Source organism: Hakea prostrata, chromosome 6, assembly GCF_041222555.1.
Source record: "Hakea prostrata isolate BN-2017 chromosome 6, UWA_Hpros_2, whole genome shotgun sequence".
Classification (NCBI taxonomy): Eukaryota; Viridiplantae; Streptophyta; class Magnoliopsida; order Proteales; family Proteaceae; genus Hakea; species Hakea prostrata.
The window spans coordinates 20,616,543-20,634,665 of record NC_142605.1 but is presented as its reverse complement, the minus strand read 5'-3'; the positions used below and the strand labels follow the sequence as shown (position 1 = coordinate 20,634,665).

Genomic DNA, 18,123 nt, shown 5'->3' with positions numbered 1-18,123 from the left:
CCAATTTGGAATTCGTTTTCCCATATAACCACATATGTTCTCATACACCCACTCAGTTTGGTCTAAAGTAAAGAACCCTTCTCTTAAAGGCCTGTGGAACCAGTCTACTCCAATAGCCTCTCACACACGAGCAGTCCTTCAAAATATGCATTTGATCTTCATAAGCATGTGAACAAAAATAACAAACTGCATGGTTGAGCAATTGAAGCCTCCTCAAGCAAGCATTAGTAAGCATTCTTTCTTTGCTAGCCAATCACATACATCTATTGATTCTTAGGCTCTTTTTGGTATCAATTCTCATTGTCTATTATGAGATTTTTTTCATTGTTTTAAATTGTTTGGCATCCATTATCATTTTTATTTTTATTTAAAATAATAGAAAAACCTCCAATACAATGGATTAAAAGTCCATTAGGTTGCGTTTGTTTGCAGGGTTAAAGTGGGGTGGACAAAAAGGGGTGGGAAAGTTGTACCTTTTCCCCCACAAAATTTGAAACCATGGCATGTTTGGATACATGGGGTGGGAAAATAATAGACAGCCCTTTGCCATTGTGGAATTCTTGTCGGCCTTCTTTTTCCCACCCCAGTCCCTCTCAAAATCCCACGATTTTGATGGGGGTTTTGAGGGGGGAAATGTGGGAAAGTTGACAAACGAACGAACGAACGAGCACTGCAGCGCTCTCAGTCTTGGCGGGAGTTCTACGGGTGAGTCTTCTTCTTCCTCCACTCCCGTTTTTTCTACTCTTGTTCATCTTCTCTCCTATTTCTTCTGAATTCTTCTATCTACTGAGTCGATATTCTCAAGTGGGTACTTCGGTTTTTAGGGTTCATGCTTCTTCCATTCTCAAGACAGATTCGACTTCTTCTTCTTCTTCTTCTTATTTTGTCAAGCTCTGTGTACTTCGGTTTTTAGGGTTTGTGCTTCTTCAATTCTCAACACAGATTCGACTTCTTCTTCTTCTTCTTCTTCTTCTTGGAGTTTGTAGATACTAAGACACGAGGAGGATCAAACTTGACATCTTCTAGATTCACCGTATTCTTCGACATTAGTCGTTCAGTTCATTGTTCTTCTTTGCCAGTTCAGCTCGCAATATTGTCTCTTGTTGATTCTTTGGTATGGGTTTGTTGAGAAACCAAAAGGACCCAAAGGAACCACCTTCTCGAGAAGTAAGTAATGAAAAGCTTCAACCTCATCATCGTCTCTTGTGACATCAACAATAAATCTCCCTTTATTGTTAACACGATAGCCCATTCTCTTAACATTAGAACCAAATTAAGGGTATGACTTTAAAATTTATTCTTATTGTTGGAAGATTCTGTGTCTTTTTGGGTTTGGCAGACCCTACTTCTCTGTTTAGATTTAAACTAGTGTAGAATATGAGAGGATCACAAAATTGTCCTTATCATCTCCTCCCATTTACCAACCTCTCCCATATATGCGATAGAAAATCATCCTGCTTGGGGGTCTTTTCCCTATGTGGCTGCTTTTGCAATGGGTTCTTCTTCTTCTTTGTTTCTCTTGACCAATTTTTCCAGGTTTGAAGTTCTCTTAAATTCATTTTTCCCAGCAATGCTAGTCAAAGACATTCTTTCCCTCCCCTGTTTTGACCCTTATTATTCAACATCAACCCAATTAAGTTCAGTTTTTGTCTTCCCTGTTTTAACCAAATTACTTACATCGTGTTGTGTATAGGCTTGTTGGCCAACTGTGTTTTTCTAATCTATCTACAACCCTTCTCTTTCTTCTTATTGTTGAAAGATTCTTTGTTTTTTTGGTTTGGTAGTCACCATTTCTCTATTTAGATTTAAACTAATGTAGAATGTGCATGGGCACTTATATGGACTTATAGTAAAGAAAAAAACAAAACTTTCATCTTCCATCAAAAGACTTACATCAACATCAGCCAATGATAGCACGAAGCTGTGAATTGTTGCATTAATGCATCAATTATTTTACAGGGGTTTTAGGCATCAGCACAACTAACCAGGTTCAAATTCAGGTTTGGCATTTTCCAGCCTGACAAGCAATATCAAAGGATCTCAAAAGTCAATAACTCATCACATTCTCCTGACAAGCAATATCAATTATTATGGGTGAGAAGTCATTCTCCTCATTTATGCGGGGGTATACTTGAAATTTTGAATTTAAGATAAGGGTATAATAGTAAAAACACATTATTTTATAAAAACATCTTCAAACCCTCCTACCGCAACCTCTCATTTCCTGGAAAAATTCTTCTCAAGTCTACGGCGGCTTCTCAAACCTTCTTTCCCTGTCTCAAGGAAACTCTCAATTCCTGCAAAAAAATTTCTCAACTTCTCAACTCTGAAGGTGGATCTGCATTGATGAATTTCTTTTTTGGTTCTCTCTAATTTCTTGTTTCAGAGTTTTAAAAGGATTTATTTTTAATTTCATTTCATTTCTTTTTGGATGATCTGTATCACAAATTTTCCTTTTGACGCGCTCCCCGTCGATGCTTCCTTCTTGTCAATGGAAAGTTTTTGTTAATGAGAGAAAGGTGTGCGAGGAAAGAGTTGACAATGTGTTCCATCATTTGTCTGGGTTATGACATTCTAAGTGGGGGTAAAAAACTGCGATTTTAGGGAAACTGGTAGAATAAGAAAAACAGAGATGACAATGCACAAAAACGTGGTGTTTGAAGTGAATCATTAACAAAAACTTTCCATTGACAAATTCTTGAGTTACGTGACTTACGTCTCGATGAAACCCATCATTCTGAGAATTGAGTATCTGACTCGAGTCAAATCACGACCTTTAAGAGTCCTCCCATTGCCTGAACAAACTGAGAAAGCTATCTGCCATGTCAATCTGCCGTCGACCAACAAATGAGGTGGCACCATCTCTGCAATTTCAATTATATCATTGATCTCTTTAGAATTCGAGCAATCCTCTAGCGAATTGTTATTATTATAAGTACTTGTGTTCGCGCTGCAGGGGATGGTGACCGGAAAGGAATGACATGACTTGCCCTTCTTCATCTTCTTGTTCTGAAATTGATTAGATTGTTGAGAAGCAGAAGCATCAAAAGAATTGTTGTGCTCTGCAAGATTGATAGATTGATGCTCTCATTTTGGAAAGCACTGCGATAACGCTGATCTTTGCTCTGGCTCCTACTTGATTTCTTCGGCCAAAGCACATCTGATTAATAGGGTTTTTTTAATATTTATTTTTATTATCATTTTCTAAAAAAATTCATTATGACATACCAAACTTATTTTTTATTCTATAATCTATTCTTGACAAAAGTCACCAAATCATTTTTCATTTTTGACTAGGAATAGATTCTTGTACTCATTTATTTTAAATAGGCATAATAAAGAATGAAAATTAATACCAAAAAGAGCCTTAGGTACCTGAATTTTCCATAAATCAATCCAATATGGTCATAGATTGAAACTTGGAGAACAAAATCTCACAAATGATCATTCATTGGCATACAGAAACAGCCTCAGAGCCCACAATTAAGATCTTAACAACTCTATGGTTATTTTGAAAAGCTTATACCAGATTGATAGGCTCAACTAAGACTACATCTCCTACTTAGGCACACTTTCAAATCTGGAAAGGTCCTCAAATTTATTGCCAGCAAGCAGAGGAATCTCTCACTCACAAATACTATAACAACATTAAATGGGAGGCACCTATACATTCTCAAATCAAGTTAAATGTGGATGGGTCCCTCTTCCAGAATCGACGAGTAGTAGGTTATGGAAGTATAACGAGAGATTACCAGAGAAACATGCTTTTTTGTTTCGGAAGAGGAGTGGAAGCTCATGATATCCTTAAGGTGGAAGCCTTAGCCATTCATCAAGCACTGATTTGGGCTGTCGACTTCAACTTATCAAACATTGAGGTAGAATCTAATAACCAAGCGATCAATTGTATCCTACAAAATCCCCTCTCGAATGCACCTTGGAAGGTATACCCAATGGTTGTAGACATATTGCACCTCAAAGAATCCTTTGAGTCTATCTCGTTTAGACACGTTCTACGTGAGGCTAAGATGGTGGCAAGACTCTTTCGCTAAGGATAGTGCTCTCACACAAGAAGCTTTCTTAACCATCAACTCCCCTCCATCCCTTTTACTGTTTGATTTGCTAGGTTTAGGTTGTAATAGAGGTTTTTCCTTTCAATAAAATCCTTAATTTCTCACCCAAAACAGAAAAAGACTTCCATCAAAACAAACTGCGAGTGTATCTGAAGTAGTGAAAGAACAAAATCATATCATTCAAACTGTAAGCACCAAATTCCCCCTTTCATTCCCATGGCATCACTACGGAAATGCCGAACTCCTTTAATTTTGTTTGTCACTGTCTCAGTAGTTGAACCGCTGATTTTAGGCTCCAGAATGATTATACAGTGAGGATTATATTCCCTTCGATAGCGTTTAAGGGTGGAAATAAAGGCTTTAGTCCTAGCCCCTCTATAGTTCCAGCATAGTATTTTCATAAGGAAACTATATTTTGAGAGAGATTGACTGCATCGTCACTTACCATGTTAACATTGCCAAGGTTTGTTATGTTGTTCCTCCACCTCCATTGTTGAGTCAGCCAAATATTCCGGATCGGTTTGGGTTCGGTCCAGTGGTTTGCCTTGATTTCGCATGATACCGAGTTGCTCTTGGTCTGGGACTCTCTCTAATCCCACGACGAGATCAGTTGTTTTTGTGATATTAAGATTATAGTTCTCATCTTCGTTTTTTGGCTCTTTCCATTGTATCTGGGAGACCATGCAAGACAGGTTGTTGAGAAGCTAGTTGCCTACTGTGGTCTTTACTTGAATTCCGTTTGGGCCTCGATTTCATTCATTATTTCCCTGCAATTTTTTTTTGATACAAATGTGCTTTTTCTATATATATGGTGAAATTGGAAATGTAGATATTTCCCTGGAATTTCTCTCCACATTCCCTTCACGTCTCCTCTGATGAACCATTCATAAAATACCTCCTGTGCAGCGCTAATCAATCCATCCGGTAGAATTCCTTTGTCAATTGTTCCAATTGATTGTTATGGATATTAAGAAATGTCAGTCTTCTTTTCTTGAATGTAATTTTGAACTAATCTCTAGGAATAGCAATGTAATTGCTCATGTCTTAGCAAGGAAGGCCCTATCGATTGCTGGCTCCACAGTATGGCCTCTTTCCACTCCTTGGTTGAATTCTTCAACCTCAGCTTCTGCTCAGCCTTAATGAAAGTTGGTTACCAAAAAAAAAAAGATTAAATCGGAGCCGTGATGGATCATGTGTAACGGTTGATACCCGCTCCAGATCCTAAACGACGTGGCTTTTACGTGTCGCACCACGTATTAGACAAACGTGCACACCAACCCGGGCGGCGGAAAACAAGTAACCGTATTTGGCGGGGAATTAGCAGTGTTGGAACTTGGAACACGAAATTGAAGGCTGCTCTGGTCCGGCAGAGCGCAACTATAGCGACTCGGTTGATCCATGGCCTTTCGTTCCTCACCGCCTCTTCCAAGCCCTAATCCAAGAGAAGATAGAAGAAAACTAGATCGATAGAAAGTAAGAGAAGTAGTAATAAAGATAGATAGCGAATTTGATTCCCATCTTTATTCGAATTCTTTCTAGAATCTCTTTGCTGGATCAATTATTCTGTACATTAAATAATCGAGATTGACTGTTTATCTGATTGATTGATGGAGGAAGGAGACCGACATGAACATCCCCAGAAGAGTCATGGTTGAGGAGGAGTCTTTCGGTGACGCTAGAACGCCCTTATCGGAGATAGCAGATGCATTTGAGGAGCTCGCCGAGATGGTCTCCACAAGCTCCGAGGATCTTCGCTTAGTTCCTTTCTGCAGTGCGTGTTCCCTTGTCTCTGTTCTCTTTGGATGTCTGGGCATCGCTTTCAAATTTGCCGAGTTGGAGTATGTCGCCAAGGTTAGGTTTTCGCTTTAGTTTTGAATTCGTTCACTTCTTTTTCCTTTCTCCGTTACGAATCTGCGGGGTTCTTGTTTGTTTGGTTCTTCTGCTCTTTTTTCTTCATCTTTGTTGTTGTTTAGATAGGAAAAGTAAAACCCAGTTGCTGATATACTTGAGCATTCCAATTTCTACTAGCATTGAATCGATTACAGATGACGACCCTCCGAAAGCATTTCATTGTTTGTAAACAGTTGCGTTTATTCTAATATTCAGTTGGACCAATCAAGGGAAAGGCTGAGCGCGCCACCAAGGGTTCCCGGCATGTGTCTACCCCTGTGATTCGTGTATGCTGCTAGTTACTCAGATCTGCATCATACGCGAGCCTCTCCCTTCCGAAAATATAGAAGCCTTGATCTATAAAGACTTTCACATAGTTTATAATGATACACGTTGAAAATGGATCAGTTTGTCAGATCAGCATTTATTGAGAGTATAGTTTTGACTGTTGGGTACACTGCTGATTCTTGTTGGCCTTGGGAGAAAATGTTAAAACTTAGACGAATATCATGTTGTTTATTTCTGACAAGAAAATGTACCATCCATTTACTTGTAGATGTGTGACGTGTCCCAACATAACATCAAAATGTTGAGGTCCATTTAAAAGTCACATAATTTTTGTTTTAAATTTAATCACCAACTGTTTGATGTGACTTATAAATAGATTCCAACCATTTGATGTGATGTTGGGACACATGTCATACATCTATGAGGAAATAGTCCATGTTAGACAAGGAAAGAGGCTGGATAAAATTTCAAACTTAGACCCATTGTTGAAAAGGAAATGATAATGAAGATTGGCAATGGGGTTTCCACTAGATTTTGGCTGAATAGTTGGCATTCAACAGGTGTGTTGCCAAGGGAGGATGGAGATGATACTTGGATTCATCTCAGGAATGTATAGAATGGCTCTAGTGGTAGATATCCTAGATAGACGAGGATGTGTTAGAAGAGAACCAATTTCTGAGGAACGGGGGGAGATATGGCAGGCCTGGTTCAGACCCGGTGTGGGAGGATTATGACAGGTTTTTTTTTTTTTTGGGGGGGGGGGGGTTCCAGGATCTTTCAGAAAAGCTTGGGAATTTGTGCAAATAATATTAATGGGTGGAAGGTAGTGTGGTTTAAAGGACACATTCTGGAACACTCATTTGTGCTATGGAGAGTGTTTTGGAATGGTCTCCCTGCTACTGATCTGTTCAAGACAAGATGTTTCCATGTAAATCCTAGATACACTCTCTGATGGAATGGAGCTGAGGGTCTAGATCATCTCATTTTTAAATGCCAAATAGCAGGCTGAATCTGCGAAGGTGTGCAGTGGAGATGTTTTGATGATGGGTTTTCTTTTAAGACCTTTCACTGAAGATGGAAGTGAATTGATCAGGACTTTGCAGGACATTCCTCTAAGGACAAGGTGGGAAAGGTGCCTTTTGCAGCTACTGTTTATCACATCTGTGGAAGAGGAACCTCCAAAAATGGGTTGGAAAGTCCAGAACATTTAAGGAGATTTGAGACTCTATTTCTTTTGAAACTAGCGGTTGCTTAGGATTTCAGTGGGGGCACATTCCTCCCTAATTCAAGAAACTTGTGTCATAAGGAAAGGTGGGAAAAAAAGGTGTTGTAGGCATGAACTTTGAGGGCTCATGAGTTTCTTATTTAAGCTTTGGCTGTCTGTCATAGAAGCTCAAAGCTGTTGTTTCTTGGTTAGTATGATTATTCTTCACACCAAAAGAAGAAGTGAAATTATGAGTTATGACAGCTAGTGAACTAGAAAAGTTATGTATGTGAGAGAATGAGAGAGTGATGATGAGTAAGAAAAGGGAGAGTTTCCCATGGTTTGGCTGTACTTTTGTTTGTGTTACTCTCTTTTCCACCAGTCATTGAAACAGTGATATTATGGCATTAAGTTTTATAGACAAAAATGAATCCTCATGGGATAACAAGTAATAAGAGACAAATGCCTTTGTTTTCTTGAGAAGTTGATATGGGGTGATATGGGATGAAATCCTTAAGATGGATAATTAGGATTCTAGAGATTGAATGGGGCTGTAATTTGGATCAAGTTAGGTATAGGATATGTCCTTAAAGTAAGTTTGAATATGGATGGGTAGATTAGCAGTTACTAGTTAGGGTTCTTGAAATTAGGAATTCAAAATCCTCAAAATTCTAGAACCTGCTGGTTCTAGGATTAGGACGAGGGGAATTGGCTCGGTATTTGGATTGGAGGTCGAGGTGTTGGGGCATGGTGTATATGGAGTGTGGTCTGATTTTTTTTTTTTTTTTGGGTGAATAGTTTGGTCTAATTTTGATTGCTGGTTGGGAGATTTATTGTTTCTTGGTGTCTAGGAGTTGGGGAGCTTGATGTTGGGGTTTAGGGATTAAGATAAAGGAAAGAGGGAAAGATGGGGGTGGGAAAAGCTGGGTCTTCAACTAACCTTCTCTAGGACCTATTCTTCTGCGGAGGAGGTGGAATAATAGAGATCTAGGCTGAATCCTCAGCCACAGCGAGAATCTTGAACTTGAGCCACCAAGAACCTACAAAATTATCTTCAATTTTAACCACCAAGGTTCCCAGGCCTCTTGGACTTTGACCACCAAGCAACAAATCTGGTCTTAAAACTGTAGGTCAGAAATCTAAGAGAACAGAAAAGCTGATAATTTTTTTTCTTTTTAAAATTCTAGTTGTGTATCCATCCCGTTTTGTTGTTGTTTTATTAATTACCTTTGGGGGTGTATATATATAAAGGGCTAAACAGCCTTACATTGGGATTCCACCTGAGTTTGAGCTTGGGCGCTACACAAAATATACCTCTAAATAGTTGATTTGGAGGCCACCAAATAGGCTTTGAAACTAACTAAACACGATGAAAAGACTCCTCATCCTCATAACTTTAATTGGACCGATTACATTAAAATGAACCAAGGTGAATCATTAGACCAGCTGCAGCTCCAATCAAACTAGGCAAAAAACTGAGAACATGCTAAGTATGGGAGCCATACCATTACTATTCTACTACACTGCTGGGTGGCAAGCTATAGGGCCCTGTTTGGGCTTCCTCTTGCAGATGTAGGTCTTCAGGCTTGCATCATTCATAGCTGAACCAATATTAAAAATAGCATCCAGATTTTATAGTATGTCTAATACTTGTAAAATGGAACAGGCAACCGGGTCCCTGTCGAAGCATTGTATGGTTGTGTACAGTAAAATACTGGTGTTTAAGTAAAGACGAGATTACAGGACAAAATACTTTCGGAAGCAGGAAAGTACATAACTGAGGATTGCAGTTGACAACTCTATCTGGGATTGGTAGTTATGTGTGAATGATCATGGTCTTTTGACACGAGAAAATCAGAGTGAGTTGTAATGCTAAGATATTTCAACATGTTTCTGCTCCAAACTGTATGTTTTGGAGGTCCTAATATTTACTTGCCAGCCAAAGATACCAGCAAAGCAGTCTCTGTAATTGCAATACGAAGTTAGAATTCTTATTCTTGTATGGGTTTCAGGTTCAAACATTTGAATTCAGTACCTCTACACATGTGTAGTGCAAAATGGTTGAGGCTAAATCTGCAGTACAAAATAAGCAATCATATCTTTGATATTGAACAAAGCCTGATTGTCAACCTGCTTCTGTCATCCCAACTGGCAATCTGCCATCATCAAAGGATTGAGTGCAAAAAGAGCAGCTCCAGAGAGCACAGCATGGATCAGCTATTGGTGTTTACATCTAAAACAACCTTCTGAATCCTTTTTTTGAATTCCACTTCCTACTTGAAGTATTCTCCTTGTGATATTGACTCATTCAGAACCATAGCATTGGCGGTACTTTAGTCCCTTTTCCAGCACAAGGCTGGCTATGCATTTACAGCAGGAGTAAAGGGAAGTCGCCACATTCTGGAGAAAAAAATTCAAATTCTTGTTTTTGTCTTTTTTATGGTAGAATTAAGAGTTCAACAAGTCAATCAGTCAGAAACTGAAAGCATTTATTCAAAAGATGTTTATCTGAATCTCATAAACAAAGGGTCAAGGTGCTCCTTCCCAAAGAGTATCTCGATTGAAGGAGGGAGAAACAGCTACGGGCTCAACTTAGGCTACCTACCATTTCCTGCATTTTTTCAGACCCAAGGGCTTAACTGTCCAGTCAAAGGAGGCATCTTCCCTAGATCTTTTTTTTCTTCTTTTCTTTTGGGGGGGGGGGGGTTAAGAATCTTCCCTAGAATTGACTTTTGAATTGTGTGTGAAGGTGAATTCAGTCTTTCTGTGCTGTTGCTGTAGTGAGTTTTGGTTAGTTCAGCAATGGGCAAAGGTACCCCTTGCTCTGAGAAAAGGTTATCCACTATTGGCTCGTCATCCTGAACAATAAGGATGCGAGAGTATGTAATTCCGTACTTGAATTTCAAAAGCAAACCTGGTTTTTAGAGAAATCCTATAGTTGGAGAAGGTCATGTACCTCTCCCTCACCAGTTTGTGTTCTAATGCCTAAGTACTGCTACATTTTTCTCAGGAATCTTGTATTTTTCATGTTTGAGGTTTAAGAGTATTTAGGGGAGTAAATTTTGAGCAATGAGATATGCTTTTCATTATGGAAATCAAGTATGCCTGGCTTATCAAAAGATTGATATAATTTATTGCTGAGGTATAGTAAAAATCTCCAGTGTTTCAATGTTTCAACATTTATACAGAATGCTGATAATCTTTTAACTTCCTCCTTATTTTAAATTTGAGCTTCCTAATGTATGTTTAAGTCCAAATTTCTTCTCTGAATCTAATGCAGTTTCTGATTCATTCAGGTGCATGATCTAGTAGAAGCAACTGCGTCATATGGTACTTTAAAAAGCATTCTTGATCATGATGTAGAAAATAACTCAGTCAGAACACCGGGGAGCCGTTCACGTAATCTGCGTAGAGTTAGACAGGGTCTTGACCTCATCAGAGCTTTGTTCCAACAATTCCTTACATCCGAGTATGTCTTATCTATTTTCCATGAATTAACTTCCTTCATTATGCATGTATTTTGATGTTAATTGTTCAACCTTCACGAGTAGTTGATCACTTGTGTGATGAAAATTGAGATAAGTTACAGATTCAGTTGAATTGTTGCATTTCACAAGTGAAATTCAGAATGCAGTGTATTGTACAAATTGTATGTGTTCTTTCTTTTCCCATGGGGTGTAATCTGCATTTCTATGAAAAAGAGGTTAACATGTCCAAAGTTGGATACAGACAAAGGAAATTAGCAGTAATTGAATTTATCAACTCTGTTTTCCTTGCCCCCCCCCCCCCCCCTAGTTCGGATATCAATTGAATTATTAATTGCAATGTCAGCATGGGTTCTTGCACATGGTTGTTGCTAGAGTTAATTATTTCATTTTATCTAGAAATTGGTAGTGCGTATGCTAACTTTCTTTACCTCTTCCAGTGATTATTCTTTGAGAGAAGCAGCTACAACAGCATATTCACGAGTCTGTGCCCCATACCACAGATGGGCTGTCAGGACAGCAGTTTTTGCTGGAATGTATGCACTTCCAACAAGGCAACGACTTATAGAACAGCTAAACGAAACAGGTGATCTTTTGATCCCTGATCCAATATTTTGGTTTGCTTATATATTTCAGTTTTGGAAGGGCAACCTTTCAAACCATTTCCATGAGTATTTAGATTGAATGTTGTATAATGTTGGGCCAGCATCAATCTGGATATTATGACTTACAATATCTCTTGGCTCACTCACTAGCTGCAACTCGAATTCCTGAATTTATCTTACATTCCTATCGTAGGGAAGAATGATTGAGGAAATATTAGTTGAGTAAAAATTACCAGGAAATAGTTCAAATTGGAGAACAAAATGGCCTACAATAGCTTTTTGGATGGGTTTCCCATGTAAATGGCCAACTTAATGGACCTAAAATATACTTGAGCCAAGGAATAGGCCTTGATTTTAATTATTGGCAAACATCATCTTTTCACCTTATTTATTATTAAGCCAAGGTACCTCAAATAATTGCTTTGTGGAATCTCCTATCATCAAGCTTTTCCACCTCAACATCCATCTGATCACAACCAAAGTTACACACTAGATATTCCTTCTTCATTCTATTTAGTTTAAAGCCTTTTGATTCCCAGATTGCCTTCTGTAATTCTAAACTTGGAGAACTTAATGGATCTAAAATATGTATAATTGAGTAGAAAATAGCATATTTAATTAGAAGCTAATTATTCAAAAGGGAGGAGGAGGCTTTGCATTTACTCAGGGGGTCTGCTATGATAAATTAAAGACCTCCCCATTGCCAACTTTGCAACTTGTTCGTGCTGATAAACATACTGATCCAAGCCTCTTTGATCCCCACGAGACATCGCCTATTGGAAGTGTGAACCTAACCTATCATCAGGTTGAGAACTCTCTCCGCCAACCCCTGGACCGATGGAATCCTTCTCCCTCCTGGAGAACCCTTGGTAACACCTGCTATTGATTGTCTCCGTCTTCTTTGATTTTGACTTTCCCCCTTCCACCAATTCCATTGCTTCAGGATATCCCCCTCTCTATTTTTGGTTCTGCCTTACCATCTGTGCGAGTAGGCTGATCATGCGGTCTCTTTCAACCTGTTCTTCTATCCTACCTATTTCGCTTTCCTTTGCAAACTCTACTCCCCTGGTAGCCTCTTACGGCCTCATTCCGGCTTTCCTGTTGACCTCCTTGGGCCTCTCTTCTCCTTTGTCATGTCCAGCCTGCCTTCCCCCCACCTCCTTCCCTCCCCCTCCTATGTTAATGCCCTCTACAACCCAAGACTTTCCCCCCATTTCTTCCTTATTTCCCTTGCCCATGCCCTCTTTTTCTTCAGACGTGGTTAAACCGTGGTCCACACCCTCGCTTATCCCTCTTTTTCTTAGTTTGGTGGCCCACCCCCTGTCTACCTTATCCCTCTAATCCCAACCTTACTCCTAATTCCACCGCTACTTGGCTTGGCCTGGCCCATGCTTAGGCTGGGCCTAACCCTCTCTCCTTACCCACTTCCTTTGGGCCAATCCCATCTCCCCCTTCCCCCAGGCCTTCTGCTGGGCCTGGTCATGCTGCCCTCCTCTTCTCTTCTATTAGCCCCCTATCCTTCTTCCCCATCTTGATGTAATCAGGGTTTGGCCTGAAAACCAAACCCAAAAGGCCCACTTTGAAGCTGGCTGAATACCTCACTGGTATTTTGATCATTTTCAGCCCTTTTAGGGCTCCATAGAGGTCTTGCTTGGAATCACTATTTTTTTTATTTGGATTGTTATTTGGTGAGTTGTGATAAGAGTCCTAGCCTAGTCTAGAGTTCAAGTTGGAATCTGATTTAAAAAGATTACTTCTGGATAATTATTTTGAATCCCCTCAATCCAAGGGTCATGGATCTACCTCATTTTTTATTTTTTTTTATTTGGATTGTTATTTGGTGAGTTGTGATAAGAGTCCTAGTCTAGTCTAGAGTTCAAGTCTAATTAATTAGTTAAGAGTCCAGGTTTCTTAATTAATTAGAGTCCAAGCTGAGTGCAAGTGTCCATGTAATATCGCTATAAAGTTAAGTTGGATTTATTGAATAAATCAGAGGCTTAGCATGGGGGAGGGAACCCTTGCGGCCTGGGCTGAAGAGTAATTCTTAGAGAACTTCAGCAAGCATCTTCATCATCATCAAGACATTCAACGAAAGCAGCAGCCACCTTCTTTCCTATCAAGTAAGTACGCATTCCGAACCCCTCCCCAACCTGCGAGGCTGCGACACACCTAAGACCTCCCCCCGTATCTGTCCCTCTTCTTTCCTTTCCTTTAGCCGCTTTAGCCTGCGGCAGCTAAGAACCAATTGCATAATTTCTGCTATTCACTTCCTTTTTGAATCTTGAACTAAAAGTTCAAGAAAGAGGGAGCAGAATTTTCAAGAAAGGAGAATATCAGAATTCCAAGAAAAGACCCCCACTTTTTTCTTTCGACGGAAGCCAGCCCCCCTTCCCCTCTTTCTTGTGATACCACTCCACCCCCCTTTCCCGAAAAGAAAATAGAAAATAAAGAAAGAAACGAAAGGAAAAAGAAGAAGTGAACAAAGAAGAAAGAAAGAAAAAGAAGAAAGGATCAAGGATCTTGAAGAACTTCAAGATCCAATTCAATTTCCAATCCCCTTTCCAACCTAACCATGGGCCTTCCTGACCTTTTTCCCATCCCCATTCCATCTGAATTTGGATCCTCTATTAAATCCTCAAGTTCTTCCTTCCTTGATATTCTTAACATCTTAAACCTGCCAACCCCCCTTCCCCTCTTTCTTGTGATACCACCCCACCCCCTTTTCCCGAAAAGAAAATAGAAAAGAAAGAAACAAAAGGAAAAAGAAGAAGTGAAGAAAGATGAAAGGATCAAGAATCTTGAAGAACTTCAAGATCCAATTCGATTTCCAATCCCCTTTCCAACCTAACCATGGGCCTTCCTTACCCTTTTCTCATCCCCATTCCATCTGAATTTGGATCCTCTATTAAATCCTCAAGTTCTTCCTTGATTTTCTTAACATCTTAAACCTGCCACTAGCAGTTTGGTAACTCCTACTTCAATTCCTCCCTCTTGTTGGGTATAATTTGTTAACCCAAGATCATCCATAGGACTCTAGGATATTCTCTCCCTTTTTTCATCAACCCTAGAGTATCCCATCCCTTTTCCTACAAACCCTAGTTTAATCAAATATCACCATAAGTTAACTAGTGATTTTTAACTATCTGATAGCATACCCAAACCCTCCCCTAGGATACCCATAGGCTCCTAGGATCTCAAAACATCTCCTTGTTAACCCATAGGACCATATCCTAATCCTTGGATGGCCTATTATTTGCTGGTTCTTATTAAAGAGGGTCCTGGAAGATCTAACCCAGACCTGGCTTGCATCACCTCTTCTCCTTTGCCCACCTTGAGCCTAACCCTTTCTTCCTCTTAACCCTCTCAATTTTGGCCCAGCCCTTGTTCCTCCACCCCCCCCCCCTCCTCTAATCTGGGCTTGTCCCTTCCCCCCCCCCCTTTGGAGCCTAATTACGACTCCATTTCGATGGTTGAGAGAGCCTAGGTGTTCTTCTAACACTGAGACCCCTACTCGGCCACTTTGGGATCATAGGAGAAGTATTCGCTCTACCGTAGGACACTACTCCCTTGCCAACAATTTCTTAGCTGAGCTCCCATCTTCGAGGGAGGGGGAAAAAAAAGGAAAAAATAGTTTCGAGTCTTAGGCTTGGCTTGACCTTTTGTTCTCAGCCTTCAGTGAGCATGTGTGTTGCTTTTTCTTAGGGCCTTGTTGACTTCTATAGGCTTTGCTTTTTGCTTCCTACAGTTCTCTCCCCTCCCCTTCTTTCCTTTTGGTAACGAATTATTTATTCAACACCCCCCCCCCCCCCAAAAAAAAAAAAAAAAAAAAAAAGAAAAGGAAATTCCAATATAAGATGCATTTATATCTCTTCAAAGTAAACAACTCATTACTAAATTATTATGGCCCACTACCAAGTACCAATACTATCAAGTTATTAAAATACTAGTTCAACAAAACCTCCACCCCCACCGCCAAAAAGAAAAACCCTTTGAGCTTTTTATACTTCATCCGAATACAATTAAAACCCAATCAATTTAAAGCCTGTACCCCATAGGGTGAAATTAAGAATCTTGGCTTCATCATATTGTAAATGCTGTCAGTCAGAATCAAATACCCGTTGTAGGGCATAGGCCATTTTTTGCCACTGCATTAATATTCTCTACACAAGGCATCCATAGTTTTCTCCAATATCATTTATAGACCTTGTGGGGGGGGGGGGGAATTTGGACTTGAGATCCAAATGGATTCAATTGTGTAATCAGAAAGGCAAAATTATGGGTAATCATATCTTTCATGTGTATTCTTTTTTGCCATGAACTAAGTTTGGATCTAACATCCCCAGCACTTGAGTGGAATAACCCAGGTTAGAGTTAGACCCAGTAGAACAACACTGAAGTTCCTAATGCACATAATGTCAAGATTGAATATTGATCAAATCGGTGTTGATCAGATCTGGTTTTACTTCAGCTCATACGTGGTCACTGTACTTTGATGATTTCAGTTTTGGAGTTTTAGTTTTCCAAATAATTAATTCATGCTTCACTATGTTATTTTGCTTGGATGGTGTTCATCTCTCTTTGAACCTTTTACCATTTATATCTCTTTGGGTGCCTGTCAATAACCTTAGATATCTTCCCTGTTGCTGCAGACCACTCAGTAGAGAAGAAAATGAGAAGGTATATTGATGCCTCCCTTCCAGTGATACAATACATTGATAAGCTTTACATTTCGAAGAATATCAGCTTGGACTGGTGACCTGATCTGTTGTGGTTGGTTTATCTCATACTGTAGCAGTAGCACCTTTTGCAAATTTGAAAGTGCAATTAGGTGCAAGTCTGCAGGATTTTTTAATGCAAATTCAACTCTGCGTCCAGCCCATAATTTGTACCTTGGATTTTGTCTTCTTTGGTAATGTAACTCTATTCCTGATTTGGGCATCCTTGGAAGCTTGATTCTTTAATGTACTACCAACCCTGGTTTGGGGGTTAGTAGAAGCTTTATTTTTTATGTGAGGCACTGTCGTAATAGAGGCCTGTGATGCCAAAAGCCTGGTCGGCCCTAATGAATATTTCAGTATTGAGTACTCCATATATAAATAATAGTTGGCAACTTGTTTTGATATTGTTCTATGGATACAAACTAAGGATTTGATTATTATGCTTTAGCTAATTGTTTTGATGTTGTTCTATGGACACAAACTAAGGATTTGATTACTATGCTTTAGCTAATTAAACACAAAATTATCTAACACAAACTATTCTGTTTGGCTGAACACGATCATTTCTACCTACAAATAAGAAGAAAACCATCAATGAGGTAGTAGCAGTGTGAAAATGGAAGGGCAATTCTGAACAACAATTTTAAAACGTGCATGAATTCCTAGTGCTGTGAATAACAATTTAGAAAGGATTAGAAAAATGGAAAGAAACAATCAAATAAATGTGGGAAGTCGTGAAATCAAGAAACAGCTAACTGGAATGGACAAGCCTACTGCGGCGTTTGCATCCGATGAGCGGCAAGTATTTTCCGGCCAACTTTGTGTAGAGGTCTTTAGGTATATGGGTGGCCGGCAAGGCATTGAAATAATTGCCGCTAATGGTATTCTTGGCGAACTTCCATAATCAAAACAGAGCAGCAAATGCAAACGGAAATGCTAGAAAGGCTTCAATAATTCAATAAAGAGGGAGAAAGAGAGGAAGCAGGGAGAAATTAATTACATAGAATTCTTTCGAGGTGTAGATATATCTCTCTTGAAAATAAAATATAAAAAAGTCCTAAGCAACGGCAGAGCATTGTTGATGAAGATGCAGCTAGCCTTGGGCCCAAGATTCCGATTGATGTCTTCCCGGTGCTAGTGGACTGGAATAATGTACGAGAGAAGAGAGAAGCATGGCAGCGGATGACTTGGCTTCTTTCAATCCTCTCACCTCGCACGCCACCCTTGTCCGCCACCTCTACTACAATATTTCCATCTCAGAGACTGAGTAGCAGGGAGTTGAGCTTACTAGCTAGGTTAAGGGCGTTCAAATCCAATTCAACAGTGATGCATTGCATGCTTCAAGCAATATTTATTATAGACTAGTGGTGTTGATCAATAGAGGTGATGAGTTTAAAGACTGGATTTCAAGATGGTCTAACGGTGAAATTTACTAAAACGTAATCCTAAACCTGTTATGGTGTTTGTAAAAGATAGTATACCATCCAAGAGCGCACATGCACGTGTAGAGGCTGTTTAGGGACTTCTAGGGCAAACGTTGGGCGTCTTGCATTGTTTCAGGCAAGATTCAATCTTGGATCATTTTAGTGGGTTTCCATTTTGAGCTATCCTGAAAAGAATGACCATCCATGTTTACAAAGGAATTTCTGTTTTTTGGATAATCAAAGAGGGGATGCCATAGTGGCGACCTTGTCCTCTGCTAAGCAATGTTAGAAATTTCAAGTTGCACATTTGCAAGTATGAGCCCTGAGAACTACTAGCACAAACATTAGCCCTGTTTTTAAGGAATCTAGGTTACCAGAGGAGGTGGATGCCACAATATCAATCTCACTTTTTCATTCGAGCATAGACGTAATTTGAGTG

The 18,123-nt window shown here is 39.6% G+C and overlaps 1 protein-coding gene across 2 annotated transcripts; it reads left to right on the top strand.

The window, feature by feature from the left end:
* Positions 1-5,384: 5,384 nt before the first annotated feature.
* LOC149012528 (Glycolipid transfer protein (GLTP) family protein) lies at positions 5,385-17,182 on the top strand. 2 transcript variants are annotated; one of them, XM_089159732.1, is made up of 5 exons: positions 5,385-5,543; positions 5,684-5,921; positions 10,749-10,921; positions 11,378-11,523; positions 16,192-17,182. In XM_089159732.1, the coding sequence occupies exons 2-5, from the start codon at positions 5,697-5,699 to the stop codon at positions 16,296-16,298; spliced, it is 651 nt and encodes a 216-aa protein (XP_089015858.1). In that variant the 5' UTR covers positions 5,385-5,543; positions 5,684-5,696; the 3' UTR covers positions 16,299-17,182. The 2 variants fall into 2 exon arrangements, with proteins under 2 accessions (XP_089015858.1, XP_089015856.1); XM_089159730.1 differs by having other exon boundaries at positions 5,386-5,543; positions 5,688-5,921; positions 16,192-17,181.
* Positions 17,183-18,123: the final 941 nt, after the last annotated feature.